Below are 26,534 nucleotides of genomic sequence, written 5' to 3'. Positions count from 1 at the left end.
AAACGACGCAAAATAAAAGACGATATAAATTTGTGTTTTCTATTTAAATAAATTTATTTTTATGCAAGCATTATATGACGTAAGTACGCCATTCCATTCCAAGAAAATGCCACAACAAAAAGAGAAAATAAAGCTAAAATAGAAAAGTTGATTTTATAATTATAAAATCGAAACCCTCAAGTAGTAGTCTACTCCAATATTCAATTCTAGGGTTTATGCGGTGTCCATTTCTTGGACACGCGTCGGGTCTCAAGTGTGAATTTTGAGCTTAAAATTGGGACTTTTTTGCGATGGTTTCCTAAACATATGGAGTGTGACGAAAGAGGTGATGCACCTTCACGTATAAAAAAAATGTAACATATATTTCTAGCAGCCCACTTGCAATAATAATTTTAACCCAAAAAAAAAAGTACATTATCCTGGCTTCAACAAACTAGTACTATATTGGGTATATTGTAATAATTAGTGCTGACATATCGGATCAAAATATCGAGTTTTTGCCATATTGTACTAAAATTTTTTTGATATACAGATATTTTTTCGGTATATCGAATTTTTTTCAGTATCTATATGATATCAATATGGATTTTTTTCGTATCAAAATTTCAAATTTTCGGTATTTATAACATTATAAATTTTTTGCATACCAATATTTTTGATAAATCACCCCAATAATAATTATTAAATTTTGATTGATCATAAATTGGACATTTGAAAAGTTTTGTAATATTGCTTTACAACCTACATATGATGAGTAGGCGCTATACGCCGACTTTTAGATACGATCAGAGTAGAAAATTGGGTTGAATGCAGATATATATAAAAAGCAATAATAACAACATAAAATTATCAATATTTTTAATTGAAGAAGTAGCTGGCTATAAATTAAACAATTTTTTATCCGACACAAGGGTTGTCAATTTATGTTATTCAAAAGTTACTATTTTATTCACATAATTAAAACTCATGGTGTACATGGAGACAGACACACAATAAGTATATATATGCATGATGCAATTTGATTTTTCAAATGAAAAAAACCTAATTATGGTTTGCAACTAGATTTACACAATGTAATCGAGGAATATAAAAATGCGCTTTTGATCGAGAAAAATCTAGGGGATAACATAACATATATAAATATAAACAACACTAAAAACTTGTATCTTGCGTGTGGCGCGCTAACATAATAAACAACGTTAATATGCTTGTCATTGCCGTTATTTTATCTTATAAAATTTGAACTGTCAACTATGCAGGTGGGATGAAAAATGAAAAAAAAAAAAAATAAATAAAAGAAAAAAAACTGTTAATTCTATTTTTTTTAATGATGAGGACCCACAATCCCATCGATCCGTACAAATTAAGTAACTCTAATTTAAACTAAAACAATAGTTTGCAAACATGTTAATTAAATGAGTCGTATGTAAGACAAATTTGTCTAAAAAACTGTTGATAAGAAAAATCGATCATAATGTGACTATTGATCAAATGTTGTTTTATATGTGGCACACGACATCTGTTTTGAATTTTATTGTATTCTTTGTGTTTTGTTCTAAATTTAAATTATATTGCTTCATCAAAAAAAGATATTAAAAGTATATTGATTCTCACTTAAGTTATATTTCAGGTATAAAATAATATTAAATTCGATTTTTCTGTGACTCGTATATTTTGCAACTCCTGCTTTTAATCTTCCGCCAATATTGGACGTCACTTAATTGGTTTCAACGTCCACCGTCCTTATAGTCAAACATTTGATGTCCCTAAAGAGGTGTTCAAGTTGGTAAAGTAGGTAAACCCTTGACCAGAGATCAGGAGTTCGATTCTCCTACCAACACCTTTTTGGACTAGCCTTCACACAGAGCTTGCCTAGTGTGATTTACCTCGGTAACGTAGTTTGCAGGCTATTGTATTAGTCCGAGTGTTTACACAGTGCGCACCAAAGATAACGGTTGCGAGTTTCATGTCACAAAAAAAAACATTTAATCCACGTCATAAAAAATTGTAATCCACGACTTGGGCAGTTTTGAGATGCTTCTAAAAAACGTTCATTTAAAAATTTTGTGAAGGAAAGTTCATAGTTAAACATATTTTTTAGAAGTAATCCTAAACACTAATTTAGTCATACAGTCTTAGACTTTTCATGTGTGTGAGAGTTCTTTTGTACATGTAAACAAGTTCGATTTCGTTCATCATTTGAATAATGAGCTTGAATTAAATTCAAGTAGTACTTACTACTCGAATAAAATTAACTTGAATATTGTTGAATCATAGCTAGCAGTCGTAATTATGCAACTCATCTATTTTAATCTGTATAACAGTTCAAACATCACATTTCGATATCTTTCTGCAGTAGATGCAATTATGACACTCTATCTAACCGTGTTGTTTCGGATTTCTATACTAGGTATGAGAAGTGGTTTTACTTATTTCTACTTTTAGCTTTTATTTTGACAAATTAGATCGGGTTGATCCTAAATATCCGCAATATATAATGTCTCACAAAAAGTTCACCATTTAATAACGTGAAAAATGTAAAATGACATGAACGAAAGATTTCAGGGATTTGGTCCATATCGATTCGACGTATGAGAGTCTCGGACTAAACGAAAATCCCGGAACAACGCAGAAATTCATAATAAAGCAATTTAAATGGAATTTTTGGCTTGCCATGGACTACAAGTTGGTTTGCTTTCAAGGCATGAGGGGGCAGTATAGATAGGCACGCTGAATTTTGTGTCAAATTCAATAAATTACTACTAACACAAATTAAACTTGAATGATATTTCGTCAACTATGTCGACGGTCTTTATATTGGTACTTACACTCTATTTATTTATCCATTTTTTTTGGTCACTTGTATCATAAAAAATGGACAAGCAAGAAGAACAAATATATGGTCGATATTCAAATACAATAATAAATGTTATAAAAATGGGAATTAATGCACATATCTCTCTACACCTACCTATTAATCCAATTTAAAAATTTTGGTTTCGTCCCCATTCGAAACACTGCATTTATTAGTTATGGGGTGCTGCGACTTGCGAGTTGGGGGAGCTTATGTCATTTCGGAAAGGTCCAGAACTTTCTTTCTATTTGTGAACATAACTGAATTTCTTTTTTTAAAAAAATTGTGTAATCTTGTTTGTTTATTTATTTATTTATACAAAGCTATATATGTGCCTATTGGCATCAGGTTGGCCCTAGACTCCCTTTAAAGGGCAACTGGCAAGCAGGCGATGAAGAAAATTTTCTTCGAAACTTGAAATATTTAGTTTTCTTACTAAATATAGAAACCATTTATCTATCTGTCTACCGGCCTTCACTTTTGACATTAATGCCTATCTATCTATGTTCCACTGTGTATGTGTATATATGTTTGCATCTAAAAAATTGTTCATTAATATTTTAAATCGTCAACAACATCAGAACACATCATGTATCGATCGCGGTCTTGTAATAAAGATAATTATTACATTTTAACAAAGTGGAACCACAAAATAGTTCCGGCTTAGAGGGTGTTTGGCTAAACTTATTAAAAAGAGCTTATAAGCTCTTAGAGCTTAAAAACTGTTTTACGAGCTTATAAGCTGTTAAAACTTATTTTAAAAATAAGTTGTTAAAGTGTTTGGGTAAACTTATTTTAAATAACTTAAAGATGTTAATATGTTTGGTATTATAAAATCTTTTTATTGTCAAAATTACCAAAAAAAAGATATAATATTTAATAAGTGGAAGATAAGATAGAGATTTATTAAAATATTCAAGGATATTTTAGAGATATGAAATATTAAAATAAGATCTTTTTTAAAAAAATACCTCCCCCTTACTTTTTTAAAAACAGCTTATAAACTGTCAAACAACTTATTTTGACAGCTTATAAGCTGTTTTTAAAAAATTTTACCAAACACATTTTCAGAGCTTACCCTCTTAATACATATTGTTTATACCTTATATGTTCTAAAGCATACGATTTTACAATTTTTGTCTATCTGGATACAAAAATTATTGAGATGAAATAGATTTGCAAAATTTTATGAAGTAGAAAACTGGTGTAAATGGTGCTTGACGTCATTGCTAGAGTCACCCACGTGAGACACCGAGCAAATAAATGTTATAAATTTCTATTATATTGTAATATTATTGTACATAATGCAAGAAAAATAATAAAAATTATCAACGCTAAGCAATTGAAATGTTAAACGTGGAATCTCCATCAACCAGAAACTATATATATTCTTCTACTTTATTTGACCCAACAAAACAAAAAAGATAAAGATAACCACACCCATTTTTCAAAAAAAAATGACGTACTCTATTTTACAATTACTAAATAGTTTTGATTACTTGCATAAGTTTCCTGATTAAAATTTCATACTCATTATGTCATACGTATTCATTGAAAAAAAAACTGATTATAATATAAAAGCTGAAACATAACATCAAGCCAAAAAGATTCATTCATGATATTTAAAATGAAGAGTGAAAACATTATGGTTAGTTAATTCTGAGCCATAGATGGCTACAAATGAGATGAATTGCATGCCCCTAATCAAGAAGAAGCTCGTCGTAAATAGAAAAAAGAAATCCAGAGCAAAAGAAAACAATGATAATAACTTAGAATCCAAACCACAACACATAAACGTAGTTGTGATGCTATCCATGTTCCGATTTCTGAGATATAAGATATTGACGAACAAAATCAATGCAATGCAACGACAGCAAACTGGTAAACTTGAGCACCAAAAATATTGAAAGAAAAAGTGCATGACGACTATGATAGTCAGCGAATTGAGCTGAAACATTAGCAAAGAAAGATGGTCAAGATTGAAACTAATTCTTGACTGGAACTCACCATGAACTACATGCAGCCAAAAAGCTACTGGCAGAGCTGCTCAACTGCGGTTACAATCTGTGCCGGTTGAACCACGGTCCACTCTTCCAAAGTGCCAGCATAAGGAGTGGGCACATCCTGTGAGGAAAGGCAAATAATCGGGGCGTCCAAATAATCATGGAAATTCTCATTTATAGCTGCAGTAAGGCTGGCCCCAATGCCACCTGTTCTCATGCATTCCTCAACTATAAGCACTCGGTGGGTTTTCTTCACAGAGTTGCCAATGGTGTAGAGATCAAAGGGTTTCAAAGACCTTATGTCAATCACCTCAGGATCATACCCTTTGTTGACAAGAGTCTTCGCTGCTTGCATCACATGGTATCTCATCCGCGAGTATGTCAAGATTGTAACATGCTCACCAGGCCTCACCATTTCGGCCTCTTCCAGTGAAAGCACGTATTCTTCGTCGGGAATTCTCTCCTTTAGGTTGTAAAGAAGCACATGCTCGAACAGGACCACGGGGTTCTCACTACGAATGGCTGCTTTCATGAGACCTTTGGCGTTGTATGGGGTCGAACAAGCAACCATCTGTATTCCAGGGATGGACTGGAAATAGGACTCAAGCCTCTGTGAATGCTCTGCCCCAAGTTGGCGCCCAACACCTCCTGGTCCACGTATCACGGTTGGAATGGTGAACTGACCACCTGAAGTATAGTGCAGCATGCCACAGTTGTCAGATATTTGGTTGAAGGCCAATAAAAGAAATCCCATGTTCATGCCTTCGATAACTGGTCTTAGACCCGTCATGGCTGCTCCAATAGCCATGCCAGTGAAAGAATTCTCAGCTATTGGAGTATCAAGAACCCTCAGATCTCCAAATTTCTTAGCAAGGTCCTTGGTGACCTTATAGGAACCTCCGTAATGGCCCACGTCTTCACCCATGACACAAACTCGAGGATCTCTTTCCATTTCTTCCAGTAGTCCTTCTCTAAGAGCCTCAAACAGCAGAAGTTCATGCCTGAAGACGTAAAGATATTGTATCAACAAAATATTAATATTGAAACATAAATGACATGCCAAATTTTTTACATATATATACTCAGTTTTATGTAACTAGAAATTTTTTCGCACAATGTAACATCGAAGAATATCATAGGGCCATCGAATATCGAGATTCCAACAGAAAATATGAGATATGTATTAGTTAAACATCCAACCACATCACTGCTAGTCTGCTACCTCTAAGCCAGGCCAAAACAGTTCCTCTCCTTTCCAAGGAGAATTAAGGTCAAATACAAGTTCAGCTACATGTGTGTGTTTCTGTAACTGAGATATCAATCCACATTGGCGCTGCTGTATCATCGTGCATCCTCAAAGAAAGCTCTGAGTTTCTTTTTTCCATGAAAGAAATACGAGAGCACATACCTGCAGACTTGGCTAAGTTTATTCCTAGTAACCAAGTGAGCCTTTACTACTGAATTTTAATGGTATCCATTCCCAAGCAATATATCTTTAGATATAAAGTATTATCGAAACTCTTAGACGAGATAATGGTCCAAAAGAACAAACCAAAACAACCTTATACCTTGTCTAGAACTCTCATGAATTAATTTTTAATTTTCCCATTGTTTCAGTCACCGTCAATATATTTGTAAAATTTCAATTATCTATAATTTCTCCAAATAACTTCTAAGTTTCTTTAAACACTTTAACAATGAACGTAGGGACTTGGTATTAATGTGTTGCATATATGCTCTTTCTCCATGTTTGTGCCTGCTCCAATTATAATTCATAACACATTGTTTTAAGATTTTGAAACTGTCTTCATAGAATGACATCTACGTTTAACTTTATCAACTCCCCAGGTATCATAAAAGTAGCTCAACCGTTCAGGTAAAATAAAGGGGATGGATAGAATAAAATCAGACAGTTCTCCAGAAATTTATGTCGATGCAAAACCAATCATGCTGTATGAGTCAGAATACAAAAATGAAAGATGGTGAATCTCTTTAAATAAAAAAATGATTCAACTAAACCACCACAAAAATACATTTATTATCATACCACGCTAAGCAGAGTAGTTTTCAGATCCTGTTAGAAGATATTCATAATCACGTCCTTAAATTGGAATAGGGTCAAACAGAGTTTTAAATTTTGATAGGTTCTCGTTCCAATGAAATGTGGTTTAATTATATAGATAAAAGTTGTTTTTATTATAAAACCAATCAAAGTTAATCAAACCAATCAAAGTTAATCATTTAACATGTATATTATAAAATATTGTGAATATTTAATTTTTTATTAACTGAAAAAATTAAATATAGATTAAATTTGATTTGAATAAATTAAGTGGTTTAATTATATAGATAAAAGTTGTTTGTGACTGCTAGAAGACCTTAAAATTTAAGATTAATTCATGTTTCAGTTTATGGTTCTATATTTTTCTGTTTCCAATTTTTTATTTTGAGTAACCAGAACCAAACTGTGAGTCACTGGTTCCGTTCCGGTTTCTATTTTAGAACTGAAAAACCAGTTTCTGTTATTGAAAGGGAATTCAGTTCGTGGTTCACAGAGGACCATAGTCTGGCCTACTTGGAAGAACATACCATGAACCGAATATGGAATTAAGAGCATTTACACAATATTGTCTAAGTAACCTACCTAAGCAAAGTCCTGTGCACAATTAAAGAACATCTCAAGGTGATGAAAAGTGAACTTTTGCGTAGATTCATTCCCTTTTCTGAAATTTCACAAATCTAGATGCTTAGAGGTGCCCACATGTTATATGACAGCACAAGCAAGAGAGCACCCCAAATGAATTGGTTATGCACAAAGGATGGTATCTATCATCAAGGAATTGTACGTCAAAAGATCTATAAAAGAAAATGCGACGAATCAATCATTATTTTTAATGCTGGTCGGCATATAAAGATGTAAATGGTTATTCTACAACCACATTCCATCATACTATCAACAATTAACTGTTATCTTCCTATTGCAGTGATTCTAAACACCAAAACTCATGGTTTTAAGCAAAGTTTGTAAATTATTTCTAGATACCAAGTGACCAATTATGTTTCTCAAGGTTCTTTACACAAACAAAGAAACTGATGTCCCAAAAGCCATGCAATCTCAAGCCCAAATCCCGCTTCATAGGTTAAGGTTTGGTTTGGTTCAACTTCGTTTGGTTTGGACAATCATTTTTATTTTTTGTTCGAATAAATTTTTTGGCTACTTTTAAACATAATTTAAAATTTCAAAACTAACTATTATAAAATTATAAACATCAATATGCATACATATATTAAACAATTTAATATCATAACATATAAGAATGACATTATGAATATCATTTCAAAATATATAAATTCTTAGCTCAACTAAAAAAAACGTCACCATCGTTCACTAGCACAATTCAAAAAATGAGAGATATTTATCTTCCATATCCATTTAAATTTAGTTTAAATAATTGGAAAGCCTAAAATTTATCATCAATTTTTCATAATATTGGTGATAGGATATAACTAAAAATCAAACAATCTATATCTATATCTATATAATTAATTAAAAAATCTTATGTTTTAATAAAATCGGTTAGGTATGGATTTTTTAATCAAAACTTTGAACCAAACCAACTTTTTCTATCTGGCTAACTTTAAAACTAATTCAAACTGTGGTCGACTAAAAACCAATCCAAACAAGTGGTTTGGTTTGGTTTCTGCTCACCCGTAATGCTTTCTAGATTTCCAAGGTAAAGTAAATATTCTCTTGCGAAAATGAAGACTTAACACTCTCTGTTTGGTGTGGATAATAAGACATTGATTAATTACTCATCCTTGCTTAATCTAAAGTTTGACTCAAGTTCTATCAAAGATTAATGTCACGCACTATTAGCTTATCCAAGTATATTGAATTATCATCCTTACATTATTATGCCTCCTTCATTATCCCAAATATGAGCCACGCGGTGCCTAACAATATGACCTGCCTTGATGCATATTTGGTCGTTTTATTTTACATTTATTTAGTATATGCCGTGTTTCCAGGCCAATATAATTTCTTCTTTAAAAAAAAAACAAAAAAACTAACTGCCTTGATCTGAAGCAGAAGCCACTATATTCAGACGGAGTAAGGTTCCAAGCTAGCGCAAAAGCCACAATTAGTTACTATCAACAGAGAGATGTTTACAAAAAAAACATCATTACAGAGAGGCCAACTGCTCTTTATGCAGATATAATTCATCAAAAGGTCAATCCTACCTCTAATAAGCAATAAAAAAACACAAGAGGACCATTTATTCTATGCAAAAATACACCCAGTATTTCCTGACCCACGGAATCAGTCCAATTGTTGGGGAAAAAACCTGAGTAGTTTATAATTGAATGTACACCATCGTATTCCTAAAACCACACCAGCAAATCGACAAGAGAATACTTCCTAAGCCAGAAAACAATGATAAACCCAAAAAAGAACTGAGAATCAAAGTTCAATGTTAGAAAATTTACCCAGTTTTTGAAGCTGCTGATGCAGCTTTTTCGGACGGTGCCTGAGACCCAAAAAAGACAAACATAGTTAATGACGAATTTCAGTCAGCGACAGCTACAGAAATTTATTATAAGACTGTAACAACACACTGACCGCAACTGCCTTCGCAGTGATTTTTCCTGCCTTGCGGGTTCCCCGAATCCAACCCGAGGCTGAGCTTGCATCAGATCTGATCACTAACAAAACAAATGAAAAAAATTGGGCTCCTTCAATGTAACATAGATACAAAAATAAAGCAGCAGGTATAGAATCATGAATTACAGTTGTAGTAAAATCACGCGACACCCAAAAGAAACTTTTCAATAAAGGCTCAAACGAAAAGTAAGAAGCCGCTGAATGAGCCAAAAAAGATGAATCGCACATGATTTCCCGCAACAGTTGCCTTCAAAATATAATCTTTTCAACCATTTCAGTAAATTCTTGGATTCATTCAGCAACCATGATTCAACATATGTAAAAACAAAGTCTAGAACACAACACCTGGAACAGAATGTACAGGAAATTTATTGGAGAGGTCTGGGAAGGTAGCCGAGACTGATGCCATTCCAACTGATTGCAACATGGCGGCCATGATTCCTGTACGAGATGCGGAGTATGTGTTCGTATGAATGTGCGAACGAAAAGGAAAATAAAATGGGTCGGATGGTGGGATAGAAGAGAAATTGCTTCTATAATAAAGGGAAAGTTTGGGACGGAGATACAGATGCGAATTGGTGGCAATGGCGATAAAACCAAAGAGGATACACCCGTTTTTCTTGCTCTCGATCGATTTCTTTCGCTGTGCGTGTTTAATTGGGTTCAACTGTCAAGCACCAATTAATTAATTGACTAAATAAATCACATTACAAGAGTCTCATTAAAAATAAATTATTATAAATTTTTTTGTAAAAACTTATTTTTTGCGATTGCAAATAGTACCTTAGATTTTACCCCCGATTTCTTAAAAGAAACAATTAAAAATGACATCAACTTTTTAAAGGGATTTTATTAAAATGTTTTGTGTACAACTAGCTGAAATTTCTAAAAGTATAAATTAGTTCAACTACCTTACATGCATTATTCCGATAAGAGATTTAAAAACTCATGATTTGTCATGTTAGTACTATGATATTAATTAATTATATATATGTGTTGAGATATAAACATCTGGAATTTAGATTAATGATTTGGATATTACTCAAAGGTAGTGTTTCATTAACGAACATGGGAGAGATTGACAGAGAGGTGAAAAAAAATTGGTTCAATCAAATTAATAGCTTGATCAGTAGGCTATTGAATTAATCTGGAGTATGCATCGAAGATAGCGGCGACCAATGTTCTAAAATGCATTAAACGTGACGAAGCGTCACGGTCAAGCTTAAGCGTTAAAAAACGTTTTTTATTTTTTTTATAATTTTAATTATATTAAGTTAATTAATAGAATAAATAATCTATAAACTTAAAGATTTAAAAATAAATACATAAATTTTCAAGTTATAAAAAACGTAAGTCTCAAAATAACAAATTATCCAGAGTAAAATATTTGTGTCAGATTAGTTTTCATCTCTTTGTCGCAAAGAAAGGAAATGTACGAAACAAATTTAATTTTGAAGTATTTAAATATTTTTTTAAAAAAATTTATATTATTAAATATTTATCATTTAAAATAAAATTCAAAAGTTAAAAATATTAAATAAAAATAAAAATTTTAATTAAATATTATTTTTAAAAAATTATATTTTTTCACGTTTTTTTCGAGTTTTTTCACGCTTTTTTGCGCTTAATATGGTCAACTAAGGAGTTGACCGCTTTTTTCACGCTTTTGTCCAAAGCGAAGCTTTTTGCTCACGTTTCACGTTTAATCGCACTTAAGCGACGCTTTTTCGCGCTTTTTAGAACACTGGCGGCGACAACTTTTAACGTTATAATTTGTCTTTTTTAAATATATTATAAAAAAACAGATTATACCACCCAATATCATGAAACAAATGGTTCGTACACACTATTAGACATAACACTTTCAGGCATACTACATTGGAGATTCGGAACCATATAATCGCCCGCTCTAAAAAATATGTTTTGTACTTGTAGTTAAATATAATTTAATTGGAAATTATCATGGAATCATTTATGACTCATTTCAAAAATTCAAAAATAAATAAATAAAATAAATTGACATGTGTTTCTTCAAAATTATTATGAAAATGATTTAGATGATAATGATTCTTGGGGTAAAGTTTAGTTAGTTTTTAGATGGAGTATGACCCTTGGACTTGAATGTCCAAGAAAGAAGACACAATTACAGCAACATGGAACCTTTTGGTAGAAATAAATCAACCATGATTATAAGTACATCACTTTCAGTATTTATGCAACTCTGGGTCATCATAAATATGCAATCCAAGTGGGCTCTTAAGAACATATAGTATGATGAATATCAAACTGCATGACACTGGCATGGGAGGCAGTTGCCCGAGTATGGAGCCACAGTTCTACAACCTCGGCGCTAGAAGAGCACGAGGGGCGTCCCACTCGGTGGCGATGTGATTACGGGTTATCTCACTGAGTGAACGACAACCGGACAAAGCCATAGTCAGCTCAAACTCATCACGCAGCATTTGGAGCACTTTTCTCACACCAGCTTCTCCTTCAGAGGCCAACGCAAACACTACAGGTCGACCAATCTGAGACAAGCCCGCAAAAATATCTTAGAATCATTGCAAGGGACACTTTTGTGGTTGGGGCAAGAAAGATTCATATGGTTTTTGTTGGTTTGTGATACTTACAAAGATGCCGGAGGCTCCCAATGCCAAGGCCTTGAAGACGTCCGTGCCACGCCTAACGCCTCCATCCAAGAAAACTGGCAGCCGGCCTTGTGCAGCTTTCACGACCTGAAAGTGCAACAGATAATTAGGAAAACACAGATGGGACATAAGATAAGGCCTCGTAAAACATGATACCTCTTCCAGAGCCATGATAGTGGAAGGGACGTAATCAAGTTGGCGAGCGCCATGATTGGACACAATAACACCAGCTGCTCCACTCTGAATAGCGATCCTTGCTGCGAATTGAGGGTTAAGAGAGCTTGTTTTCATGAGTATTGGATGAAGAGAAAGATCAAGATTTATAGCTTCTTACTGTCCTCAGCAGTGAGTACACCCTTAACCAGGATAGGCAATGAGGTAATGGTTTGAAGCCACTTCACATCCTGCCAATATTCAAAGGGAAGAAATCCTATTATCTGTGTTTGCTTGAAGTTCAATAACGCATACCGGAGCTGTAACTGTGATAAAGGCTAGAACAGCTACTAACAGGAAAACTACTTATTCAAATGCCATGTTTCGCGCTTTTAACCATTTACTCCACCTATGCACCCGCCAGGATTTTAGCACAAGGGCAAAATGATAATCTAATTTACCTTCCAGCTCAAAGAACGATCAATTTGGCCAGCAACATATGAAGCTAAACCAGAGTCATCAGCCTACACCAAAGAATGAGAGTTGAAGTCGACATTTAAAACTCATCAATAAAGCATTCGGGATAAAAGAACATTGCTGTTCTGCCACTTACTTTGTCCATCTTCCCAAGATTCAAACCTTCGAAATTCTTCAGTGTCAGGTAAGGTGGCAAAGTAAACCTGTACAACACATACAAATAAAGATTCTTTTGAGGAACCAAAGCTCATGGGCTTATGCTTCTGTTTACTATGACGCTTAAGTTAAAGCTCCAACCTGTTCTTGATATCAGCTTCTCTGCGTCCCAATCTTGGGGTATCCACCGTAAGTGCTATGGCCTTGAAGCCTGCCCTTTCTGCTCGTCGCACCAGTTGAGCCACAACGTTCCTGTCTTTATAGACCTGAAACCAAAAGTAAAATGTTTAACACACATGAAAAGCGAATTTGGAAAACCTTGAATTGTAAATTCAAACTTACATAGAGCTGAAAGAATCTTATTCCGGGTCCGGTTGAAGCAACTTCTTCAACACTGGAAGTGGCCCATGAAGACAGTGTCTGAAATTGAAGTCATGATGCATAAGTTTAACACCATATATTTTTTAGAACTGATCAAATTACTTTTAAATGATATTATCAGGGATAGCTTCCCAATTTTTCCGACAGAATATGACTAATTAAAAGAGCAGCATAACCGTAGTGTTTTCATTCTATTTAACTCAATTTGCATCATATTTTCCATTAAAAAACGAACCATGTCTGGGGTTCCAAAGAATGTTTCTCAAGTCTATATGATTTAAATATCTTGTCTGAACATAATATTTTCATGTCCTGCTGTGCAGAAAACAGTGGTGGAAAATTTCAATAGAACTTGATACGAGAGAGAAACCAAACCATGATTGTTCCAGCTGATGACGCGGCTCTAGCGGTTGCATACTCTCCTGCATAATGGATAACCAAAGTATCAGCACCATTCACGGCTAAATGAAGGTACAGACATGGGAAACGACGTCGAGCTTGCATCTGATCCATGTAAGTGCTAACAAGCTTGTGAAAATCAGGATTCAGAAAAGTAAAGTCACCCGAGCATCATATTGGCCAAGACTGAGACAAACTTGTGATCATTAGGATTCCGAAATATAAAATCACCTGAGCATCAACTTGGCCAATGTATATTGTGTCTCAAGAAACACCTCTTTCATGAATAAGTTAAAAGGCCAAATGATAAATCTTGGACACAAACATCAACTTCAACACACAATTATCTCAATAAATCATCTTCAAATCACACGTCTCCAAGTATTTTCCATAATGAGTTGTCCATTATATGCAAGAAATTACTTCAATCAGGATTGATCTTAAAATCCAGTACATAATATTGCTTACCTTCGGGGTGAGCCATTTTTTGGAAAGCAGTTGGGGCAATCATGATGGGCATTGAAATCTTGAAGCCCAAAACAGTGGTAGACATGTCAATCTTGGTTACATCAATGAGAATCCGTGGCCGAAACCTGTATTCATTAATGGTGTCTCATTACAAGCAATTACCATTTCACTAAAAGCAAATAAAAAAGTAGAAATTTTTTTTCAAAAGTTTCTCTTGTATGGCCCTTTGACAGAGGATATGAAGCAACATACAGAATTCTTGAGAAAGCATTTCTGTTCTCAGCCAGAGTCCACTGGTCCTCGGCACCTGATGCATAGTAGTCATACACCATTTTCGGCAACTTCCCCTTGGCAATAGCCTGGTATTCGGTTACATTTGTTACCTCCTCCATCTCTGCGGATGATGAATGTCACAAGTCCCCTTCAAGATCGCGATCAAAAAATGAAACGAGATACATATCAGATCATCGATATTGTATTGGTTTTTAAGCCAAAAAATCTCTCTCCAAACATTTATTACATCCTGGGGGAAAACGAGGACATTATTATATAGTCACAGCAGAGAATCTACGACACTTTCATCAGAGTTATTAAAAACTTGTCCCTGGCTTCCTCACTGTCAAAAGTGGCAAAAACCAGAATTTATTCTTGAAAACTCGAAATCGTCATTGAGACTAATGAGGCATAAATATAATACACGTGCATTGGAAACTGTGATATCTCTTATCATAATTAGCTGGTTGAAGGATAAGGATTTCTTATGATTCATGATTGCAAGAAACAAAGAGACGGAACCGATTCTTAAACTAGAATCGCTCAAGTCAAACAAGAAACAGACAAGCTCAATACAAGATGTTCACATGAGATAAATAACTTAATCCAATAAGAATCAGATTCTTGAAGTAATAAAGCTCCAAAGCCAGAACTTAAAACAAAACAAAACAGAACAGAACAGAACAGAACAGAACACTCGTCACTTCCAAGAAAGAACCATTGAACCAAAAACCCACAAGTCGAAATAGAAACACTCTGTAAATGGAAGAAGAGAGAAAGAGAGAGGCAAAGATCAGCAGAAACAAACCTTGAGACTCAACAGTAATGAGATGAGTGACTGCAAGGAAAGCAAATAAGGGAACTCTAGTACCGTAGTACTAGATAAGCTTGAAAGAGAACCAAGGAAAACACCGATAAATAATTAAACAAGAATTCACGAGAATTTTAGATAATATTGATGATGAAGACAAATTGGGTGAGGTTCACAGAAGGAGTGGCACAAAATCGAGGATGAGTATTTGGAGGTAAGAATTCGAAACCAAATCCTGTCAGGGTCAATTTCTGCCACACACTTCGTTTGTGCTTCACAGTCTCTCTTCATAAATCTTCCATCTTTGTACTAATTTTATTTTCAACCCATTCATGATGCTCAAACACATCATGCATCATAATTATTCACATATCACCAATAATTATGATGCATGATGTGTTTGAGCATCTCATTACGTGTCACGACCTCTGAATTTTCTAAATTATCAACTCTGTCTTCTTCTTACGACATGCCATTTTGGGCTACAGTGTACTGGAAAAATCACTTGAACTGGAAACAATCAACGATTTGGGAAAATGTAAACGAGTAAATCTGGAAAACAAATATATATATAAAGAAACTTCAAATGGGAACTATGTGTGTCAAATGAAACTGGCCTTTGCGTATTAGGAACCCGAGTAGGCGACACAAGCAGTTTAAAACTACCAATTTCGATTGGCGGGTTGTCTCGTATCATTCACGTTTGTATGCATGTCGTCCATTGTCATTGATACCAACGAACAAGAAAGAAACTTTTTTCGAAAAATTTAAAATGACGGGCCCAAGAAATACATTTAGATGGGGGATTTTTCATATTCGAAGGGGACGAAACACAGTTTTTACAGTTTATTATCTTTTTACGCGAAGAGATGGCGACCCTGCTGGTCCTTGTAACGAGACACCATTAATAACCCTTGCAATTTCATGGCAAATATTTAACATAAGAGCCCTCGTGAACATGAATGGAGACGAAACATTTCATGTATAGAGAAATCTTCTCCTATGCTTTCGGTATACATTTACGACAAATTTTTTGTTGTGCTTGATAATATGATCGACAGTCGAGCTGGAGGCCGATTTCCAATCCTACATGTGGTGAAATTCTTCAAGAATCGTTCACAACTACAAGTGTAAAATGGCAGTAGATTGGCGGAAAAGCTTTGGTATATATAGATTTCACTATCAAAGACGTGCCAACGAACTCAAGAATAAGTTACCCTGAGACCCCACCTCTCTTTAAATACTGAATCCTCCTTCCTGTAAAAAAAATCTCCCATAAAGTACAAAAATCAATGGCGGATGGGGTGATCCTGCTGGATGTGGAGTGCAGTATGTTTGGCATGAGGGCCAGGCTTGCATTAGCTGAAAAGGGTATTCAGTACGAGCGGAAGGAGGAAAACTTAGCCGACAAGAGTCCACTTTTGTTGGAGATGAACTCGGTTCACAAGAAGATTCCGGTTGTGATTCATGATGGGAAACCCATTTGTGAATCGCTCGTTATTGTTCAGTATATTGACGAAGTGTGGAAGGATAAGTCTCCGGCGTTTTTACCTTCAGATCCTTATGCCAGGGCTAAAGCTAGGTTCTGGGCTGATTTCATTGACAAAAAGGTGTGTTTTATCATTTGATCCTTGTGCAAACTTGGGGATAGGTTAATTTTATACAATATCATTTGCCTGAAATTCATCCCCCTTTGGACTTGTTTAGATCTGTATTCCCGGGCCAAAAGGCTAGGATCTGGGCAATTAGATACACAAAAAAAATTTACTTGTTATATTGTTTTTACAAGGTATATGATGCTGGGAGAAGGATATGGTCGACAAAAGGAGAAAATCGAGAAACAGCCAAGAAAGACATGATCGATGCTTTGAAGTTGGTCGAAGTTGAGTTGGGCGACGATTCTTACTTTGGTGGTGACAACTTTGGGTTTCTTGATATAGCCTTGATCACATTTTATAGCTGGTTTTATGCGTACAGGTTTTCGGCGATTTTAGCTTTGAAGATCACTGCCCCAAACTGATTGCGTGGGCCAAAAGGTGCGTGGAGAAGGAGAGTGTCTCCAAATCTTTAGCTGATCCCATCAAGGTTTATGAATCTCTTTTGCTTCTGGGGAAGAATTACGGCGGAGTTGATCAATAGGAGTATTTTATATATGCCGATTTATGTATGAACCATGTTTGGCCTTAAGATGGTTTATCTGTCTTGAAGCATAGATAATATCACTTTTCACAAATCTCAGATTCTCAGAGCAATGATGCAACAAACTGCTTCTCCATGATATATAAAACTGAATTGAATATATAGCCTAGTCGATCTAAATCTTTCTAAGAAAGTGAAAAAGATTTCGTTTCACACAAGAGATAAAAAAACGACAGAGGATTTCACACAAAAACAAAGTCATCACGAAGCTCAAGTCAATAAAGGTTAATCAATGGAGATACGTTAGGATTTTACCATATCATCGCTGTTACCCCGAATGTAACAAGATGTCGAATGAAATGAGTGAGCGAGTAAGTTGAGGTTTAAAGATCAGTTTGCATGATATGATCTCATTTGAGCTGCTGAGACAGAGCGATCCTTTCTTGAGTGTGTTAGGGAAAATTCCCCATAAACTTAAACCCAGAATCATCATGCTAAATCATTAAGATTAAATACTGTAAACTTAAGCGGAAGCGTACCTTAATTCTTAACAATTGATACCGATGTAGATCTGCATGGTTTGACCTTCCAGATCAACACGACTTGCCTTGAGAGTTCCTTCAGTTCTCTCACGCTCTCTATCTATCGATGGGAATAGAATAGAATGACTGTGTCGATTAGACGTCGTGTGATCTGGGGACCATAACCCTTTATTTATATTTTGGGATTCTATTTAAGCCCATCAATCAAATAGAAAAGCCCACTAGTATCTACACATTAAAGGCCACACCCTATTAGATACATTAAAGCCCAAATAAACTGAAACCTTATTTAGATCACTTTTATGGGCTAAATTTATTTGACAGTCCACAATACATAATTATTTACATATAAGCCCAACGTTGGATTTATGATCCAACAATCTCCCACTGGGCTATATGTGAAACTTTATAATTATATATGTTTTGCAAAATAACCAAATGAGCTCAACTTTGCTGTCATTACCAAAATGTATCTACTGCTAATCCGGTCCATCAATCATACTAACATAGGATCAAAGAGGCCTTTGTCACATTCATCGTAACTCGACCCATCAATGGTCACATATGCCAGATAACTGAACGACATGGATTATGATGTGGATGTGTAGCATGGAAATTTCATGTAACGTGATCTTAACATGCCTATTTCCAACTGGTCCACCCTTAACTTTAGTGAGATCAACCAAAATAGAGTCAGAGTATGAATAAACCAAAACCTTTATTTCTGCAGAAATAACTTTTTCTTATGTATCCATAAACCAAAAACCGAATCACTGAAATATGTCTATAAAAGCATTTAAAATTACAAACTCCCACAAAACTGAATATCTTTAATTGACTTAACACCCATATAAATAATGTGCACACAAAACCTTTTGGGTGATAGTCCCTTAGCAAATGGATCCACAAACATGGAGTTTGTACTGAAGTGCTTTATAGACAACTATTCACCCTGGACTCTTTCTTCAATAATCATAAACTTGATTGGATGCTTTATAACACACTATAAAATCTACTGTCATTACAAAAGAGACTATAACAAGTGACTTTTTAGTACTCTTTTGTGAGATAACACCTTTTGGCAGTAGTTTAAATAGTCCAACATAGTTTTCACACTATCTAGACATCCCTTAAATCAGAGTCAGTATACCAAATGATCTCAAAACCGATCTGACCTCTGATATGTGAGCATATAATTCCTTCTATTTTCTGTAAATTTCATAATATGTAATTGACTATTTTTCAATAGTCTACTCCTAAATTATTTGAATATTTGTCCAACATCCCATTCACGTATATAAAAGCTTTACGTGTATATACCTTAGTAATACATTAGATTCTCTACTGCTAAGTCATAAAGAATCTTTTGTATTTATTTTCTTTAAATCATTATTAAGGCAATGATTGAGACTAAATTGTCTCCCTCAACTTAGGGTATCAACTAGTTTACAATCTTGCATCCATATCGCTTTACAACTTTCTCGATATAGCTTTTCTGTGATAATCCAAGAATACATCGAGAGCGATCCCAATGTATCTGGATACCCAGTACAAAAGATGAATCACCAAGATCTTTCGTATCAAAACTCTTAGCTAGAAATCTCTTGGTGTCATGCAACATATCTATATAGTTGTTAACGAGTAGGCTATCATCACATACAAAATCAGAAAAATATTTACTCCCACAGACCTTATGATATATACAATCATCGACCAAATTCATCTCAAAACCGAACGAGATGATCACATGATGAAATGTAAAAATATCATTTATTAATTGAAATCCAGTACTATGTCAATATATTCCTGAAGAGTCTTTCAAAGAAACCAAAGAGAAAGATCTGTACAATTATATCATCTTACTGTGTAAAACCTCATTAATAACAAGACGAACCTTATATCTTTTCACACTACCTTTTGAGTACTCATGGTTTTAAATATCCATTTAGAACCAATGAACTTCACACTTTAGGCAATGAGACAAGATATCAAATGTCATTGTCTTTCATAGATTTTATCTCTTTATATTGACATCAATCCATTTCGAGAGTTAGAATTTTTATGACTTGATAGAAATTGATAAAATCATTTTCTATCATGTCAATGTTGACCTTATTCTCTTGGAGACATACAATCAAATTACCTAAGACTGTATTTCTTCTCTCTCGAGTGGAACTCCATAATGACAAGGTTATTGAGATGTAAGAGTTTGTTCTTTTAGAATATTTTTTGAATGAGAGATTTACCTAAATTGTCTTACCGTATTATGTTGTTGAACAAAGTCAAAAAACTAATTTTGATCAATGTCAATAACACTTGTAAGAATATTAAAATATTCTTTCTTAAAGACAATTTTCAAACTTTATCTCCCCCCACAAACTCGACATCCTCAAAAAACAAGCATTTTTCTAACTGAAAATCAAATTAATTGTGGAAACATAAAACTTTTACCCCTTAGATCTTTAAGAATCACTTTAATCAACTTTGTTAAGGATATATGCTGCAGTCATTAGCGTTTGTCCATAAATGAGATATAAAAGTCATATATAAAATAATTATCTATGAACGTTATAAATTATTGTTGATCATTCCAAAAAAACCATATGGAAGACCCACTAATATCCATATTTATAAGTTCATAGACATCTAAATTCTTATTGACTTCAAATCTCCTTCTTTTTTTTTTTTTTTTTTTTTTTTATAAATTTAACACAAAAATATCAAAATATGTTAAATTTAAAGGATTGAGAATTTCGTCATACATAAGTTTCTTCATTCTCCATCCGGAGATATAACATAATATCTCATGTTACGACGTAACTGAATTCTCATTTACTTATTTTTATCTTTGAGTCTTGTAAACTTAATTGCAAGGGCTCATTAAATGAAACAATTGTATAAACCGAATAAAGATTATTGTAACGAAAATGAAAAACCAGAGCCAACCAATTTTGAATCATGAAACAACCAAAATTTTCATTTCTAAATGAGCAAGATAAACCGAATTTGCCCAAAATAAAAATAAAAATTATTCCGCCTGAAAGTCGGTACAATAAATGTTTCATTCAGATTCAAATAAAACTCAGGTTTTAACAATAATCTAAAATTTTCAATTATTTCAACTTTAACTGTTTTGCCATTGTACACCGATGAATCTTTCATCATCATTTGAACTTTAGCAATAATAATAACCCCGCATAGACACACTGATGATGACACCAAAATCTATCCATCAGATGTGACATCAAAGATAAATTAACCTTAAAACAAACCAAATTTAGAAATTTTATTTTCATGAGTCTTTTAGCTCTACAGAAGAAACAACTATTTTCCGATTAACTCGGTTTCTTTTGTTGTTTCTTTTGAAGTGCTATATCTGCAGCTTGCTTTATCCTCAATCATTTATCTTTATACCTCATTGAAAGTGAAATTGTCAAGAACGTACAAAATTCATCCTTTCATTCTTGACAAACCTCATTTTTAATATTCTTAAGGTGATTCTTAACTGTAGTTATATCTTTTCGACATATTGCCCTAATGATTCCTAAATGACTACCGTAATGATCATCAAACATGCAATTTAATATCTCCTACCATTCCATCTCCCTCTTTTCAAAAAAAAGGTACTCTAGTTCATAAAGGTATACTTGAATCAATCTTTATTGCAATATCTTTGATCATTATTCCAAGAACTATCAAGATGTTTACTTTTTCATAACTTGAAGTAACAAACATCTTTGAAAGTAATAATAAAGTTGATGCAGACAGTAAAACTAGCAGAAATATTCAAATAATAACTGAACAGAAAATTATCATTATCAATAAATTAAATAAGCTCACAAAAATGCCCCAAATAATTAGTATTAAATTCAAATAAAGGCAATCCCCATCTCAAGATACCGGGCACTCCATTAATATTTCATCTTTGGACAAAATATTAACTTGTAAATGATATCTTGGTGTAGTAATCAAATACTGATCATAAGAACATATCAAATAATAAACCTTCCTTTGGGCCGATTTATTATTCATATGTAAAACCAAATAATAATCACATATTTATTACCACAACTGCACATGTAATTCTGTTAAATAATAACCTTCCTTTGGGCCGATTAATTATTTACATAAGTTACATGTACAAAACGTTTTATATTTCAAAACAAACTAATTTCCACAATAGAGGTCACTTTGGCGACATATTGCTTCAATCAATTTATCCCAAAATATATATACCTTAAATTTTCCTTTATTCAAATTTAATATCAAAGAAAATTGACCCTTTTCTTAAAAAATAAATTTTAAGTATTTTGGTCAAATTCAATTATTTAACCATTGATCGTACGATCAATGCCGACTGGTGGGCAAATCAGGCAATTTACTGGTCATGGGTGATCTTTTCGGGTTGAATTCCCGTATATTAAAAAATTAACTGACCCATGTATATTGACACGATAAACTTAATCCATAGAAAATAATCAATTAATTCAAATAATGCAAACCTCATAAGGGATACCGAAAATTGATAGTAAATAAATGTCAAATAATAATCTTCCTTTGGGCCGATTATTATTCACATAAAAACTGAATAACTATCACAATTTTACCCTTATTTAAACACATATGTAATCATATTAAATATTAATCTTCCTTTGGGCCGATTAATACTAATAAAAATTACATATACAAAACTTTTTATATTTCAAAATAAATTGATTTTAATCAACTCATTTTAAAATATATAAAAATAACATTATCATTATTTGAATAATTGAAAATTTAAATCTTTAAACCCAAAATAAAATATTGGGTTTATAACCAAATTAAACTTTATGAAAAAAATATGTGATGGGTTAGAAAATTTTCCTAAAATTTGTAATATTTTCGTTTCCTTAATTTAAAATTTTTTTTTTTTTTATTTTCGAAAATTCAAAAAATGGCCCAAAAAATGAAAAAACCCTAACCCATCATCATCTTCATCCACGCCGCCACCGCCGCCGCCCCTTCCCGGACAAATTCCGACCGGCCAGTGACAGCACACAGGGCGGCGACCACAACTGAACCAACACCGGCCCCGATTTCCCAGAGAACGGCCGGAATTTCGGCCCCGATTGCTCTGTTTCGCGCACAAATTCCAGGCGAGACTTTAGCTTCGAAATCGGACGGCTGTGCGACGGAATCCGGCGAGGAAACCAGACTGTGTGAGGCGTCTATTCATGGGCAAGAAAACGCCTCATCAACCGCTACCTGAAACGCCCTGTAGATCGGCCGATTGGGGCGATTTCCGGCGGCCCTAACCCTAATTCGAAAAATTCGAATTTTCCAGTTTTTTTTTTTTTTTTTTTTTTTAAAAAAAATCCGAAATTAAAAATTAAATTCTGGACCGGAAAATTCGAATTTGATTCGAACACTGTAATTTTCTGTTTTCGATTAGACCAAATCGAATATAAACCGTATCTCAATGATTTAAACATGAGTGGCTCTGATACCACTTGTTAGGGAAAATTCCCCATAAACTTAAACCCAGAATCATCATGCTAAATCATTAAGATTAAATACTGTAAACTTAAGCGGAAGCGTACCTTAATTCTTAACAATTGATACCGATGTAGATCTGCATGGTTTGACCTTCCAGATCAACACGACTTGCCTTGAGAGTTCCTTCAGTTCTCTCACGCTCTCTATCTATCGATGGGAATAGAATAGAATGACTGTGTCGATTAGACGTCGTGTGATCTGGGGACCATAACCCTTTATTTATATTTTGGGATTCTATTTAAGCCCATCAATCAAATAGAAAAGCCCACTAGTATCTACACATTAAAGGCCACACCCTATTAGATACATTAAAGCCCAAATAAACTGAAACCTTATTTAGATCACTTTTATGGGCTAAATTTATTTGACAGTCCACAATACATAATTATTTACATATAAGCCCAACGTTGGATTTATGATCCAACAGAGTGTAGCCAATAGCTAGAATGGTTGATATAGTGGATAGGAAGAGAACCAAAGTAGTAATACAATTCCCCAGCTTAAGCAAGTCAATTCCAACAGAGGATTCCGGAGAAATTCATACAAATCCAGCAATATAAATCTGCTACTTCCGACATGCTGCACGGTTCAGGCTTAAGCAAAATTCCAGGTACGCAGGCCCTAGGAGAGTGATGCCTCAAGTGCTATATAGCGGGTGTTAGGAATCAATCAGAACAAATTCGATATTCCGAGACTTTTTACCAGACAAACACACACAGCAAAAATCAACGCACACAAATCAATCACCAACTCACGCGAAAGCGATTAAACAACACAAATATTTACGTGGTCCAGCAAAGAATTTGCCTACGTCCACGGGAGAGCAACACAACACTTTTATTGATCACGAACAAGTGAATAAACCAAGCTCAAACCAGTGCTTATTACAGAACCAGACCAGAAAACTCTAACGCTAGATAGTGACTCAATTCAAACTTGAACACTTTGAATTAAGATATCCACATATATTGTATATTGAGAAAATAAACCAAATATACTAAATGTAACAAAAATATTATTTAGAATTCATGGACATTTATGTATATAAATTAAGCTCAATGAATATAATTCCTAAAATCCATGATCATATATACCAATTAGGCCCAAGACTAGGTTGGGCTAAAGCTCATCCTAGCCCCTATTGTAGGTATGCCCCTGATTGCGGTTTGCACCTTAAAATATTAAACTTGTGAAATTTAGGTTGGGTTACCGTGAATATTTTAAAAAACGTTTTTAAATGTTTTATAAGTGAAAAATTTTAAAATATGTATTGAGATAAGATTTTTTCCTCCAAGTATAAAGAACATAAGAAAGGTTTTTTTTAAAAATACTTTTAGAATTAAAAACGGGATTATACGTGGTTTAAAAGATTTTTATAGAATAGTTATCCAAAAAACTTTCTTGATTATTTTTAATAAAATCATTTTTTTTAAATTCAATTTAAAAACACTTATATAGATTCATAGAATAGTTGTCCAAATACATATTTATTTTTTAAACAATTTTTAAAATATTTTATAATTTTTTTTTTTAAAAAACACAATTGTAAAAATTTTTTATAAGTATTTATCCAAATGTAATCGTAATCCTAGTTATTTCGTAATCCTGGTTTTGTTCCCATTCAAAAGTTCAAAATAAATATCCAACAACAATTGGGGAAAAAAGAAAAACTCATTGGGAGATCTAAATTTGAGTAAAAATTGCAATTTTTGTCTGGTCAATTGACCTTGTTTGAATTAATCATGTAACTTGTCGGGTTTCATCCAATAACTTAGATTTTTTTTGGCTTTGGTTTCTTAGTAACACTCATATGAGATGGATCAATCCTACCTATATTTATAATAATAATTAATAATTTTGCATAAAATGTAATATTTTTTAATGGATAATTCATATAAGAGATTCGTCAAAAAAATGACCTTTGAGACCGTCTTATAAGAGTTTTTGTCTTGATTTTTTTGTTTTTGCCGAAAGTCTCTTAGGGCATGTTTGAAGTTGCAAATTAATAATTTATGTATTTATAATTTTATCTAGTCTCACATTTTTTTTTTGCTATATTATTTATCCATCTTTCAATTACTTATATCACATCAATCAAATCATTAATTATTTATCTTACATCAATCAAATAATTAAATTTAAATTACTATATTACCTTTTAAATAATATTATTTATATTATTATTAAAAGAATAAAATAGTAATTTATTATTTTTATATAAAATATAATCAATCAAATCAAAAAAACCATAATCTATCAATCAAATCAAATCTTATATTAACTATCTTTTTTTATTTATTTTTTATTATAATATATTATTTATCTCTATATTATTTATCTTATTATACACTTCAAACGGACCCTTACAGTAACAGGATTTTTCCTAAAATTTTCATACATCACAAAAGTGGTCCACCATTTTTTTTTATTTTTTTTAAAAAGGAAAAGCAATAGGCATGACAATCAAACTCAGCCAACTAATAAAATTTATAAATCCCATATTGGGCTGTAGATATAGCATCACAAAAGCAGAAAGAATGATCGTATAGATTAATGACCCGTGACCGAATGAGCCAAACCAAAAACCCACTAATAAATGAAATGAATAAAATAAAGTGGTTTATAAGGGATGACTAAGTTGGTGAAATATTTAAGTTGGTGGAGTAGGCGAATACTTGATCAGAAATCAGAAGTTCGATATCCCTACAAGGCTACAACATCTTCTTAGACTAGTCTGTCGCACAGGACTTGCCTAGTATGATTTACCTGACTAATGTAGTTTGCAGATATTGTGTTAGTCTGAGAATTTATCTAGTGTGCATCGAAAAGTAGCAGCTGCGAGTTTTCACGTCATAAAAATAAAATAAAGTGGTGTCTTTTTCAATATTATTTTATGAAAAATAAAATTAAATCAATCGATTGAGATTGATCTTTATTAAGAATTGTCCATTTAATTTTCCTACAGAATACAATCAACCCCAATAGATTTTTAGTTTTATAACAAGACATTGGACATGTGAGTTATGACC

At 33.4% G+C, this 26,534-nt stretch overlaps 2 protein-coding genes and 1 pseudogene across 2 annotated transcripts; 1 reads left to right on the top strand and 2 right to left on the bottom strand.

Moving 5' to 3' along the window:
- Positions 1-4,527: 4,527 nt before the first annotated feature.
- Positions 4,528-10,200, bottom strand: LOC140864614 (pyruvate dehydrogenase E1 component subunit beta-3, chloroplastic-like). The gene is made up of 4 exons (XM_073268897.1): positions 9,866-10,200; positions 9,479-9,561; positions 9,346-9,386; positions 4,528-5,858 (listed from the first exon to the last, which is right to left on the bottom strand). Exons 1-4 carry the CDS (start codon positions 9,954-9,956, stop codon positions 4,886-4,888), a joined length of 1,188 nt encoding a protein of 395 aa, XP_073124998.1. The 5' UTR covers positions 9,957-10,200; the 3' UTR covers positions 4,528-4,885.
- A 1,463-nt stretch (positions 10,201-11,663) lies between these two features.
- Positions 11,664-15,443, bottom strand: LOC140894411 (glycolate oxidase). The gene is made up of 12 exons (XM_073302919.1): positions 15,284-15,443; positions 14,455-14,623; positions 14,203-14,327; positions 13,711-13,757; positions 13,297-13,374; positions 13,096-13,220; positions 12,935-13,001; positions 12,783-12,845; positions 12,503-12,572; positions 12,325-12,425; positions 12,151-12,255; positions 11,664-12,048 (listed from the first exon to the last, which is right to left on the bottom strand). Exons 2-12 carry the CDS (start codon positions 14,592-14,594, stop codon positions 11,857-11,859), a joined length of 1,113 nt encoding a protein of 370 aa, XP_073159020.1. The 5' UTR covers positions 14,595-14,623; positions 15,284-15,443; the 3' UTR covers positions 11,664-11,856.
- A 272-nt stretch (positions 15,444-15,715) lies between these two features.
- Positions 15,716-17,585, top strand: LOC140894412 (probable glutathione S-transferase parC; annotated as a pseudogene).
- Positions 17,586-26,534: the final 8,949 nt, after the last annotated feature.

Source organism: Henckelia pumila, chromosome 4 (genome assembly GCF_033568475.1).
Source record: "Henckelia pumila isolate YLH828 chromosome 4, ASM3356847v2, whole genome shotgun sequence".
In the NCBI taxonomy this organism is placed as follows: domain Eukaryota; kingdom Viridiplantae; phylum Streptophyta; class Magnoliopsida; order Lamiales; family Gesneriaceae; genus Henckelia; species Henckelia pumila.
Note: the sequence above shows the minus strand (reverse complement) of the source record. Positions and strands in the feature narration are given on the sequence as shown.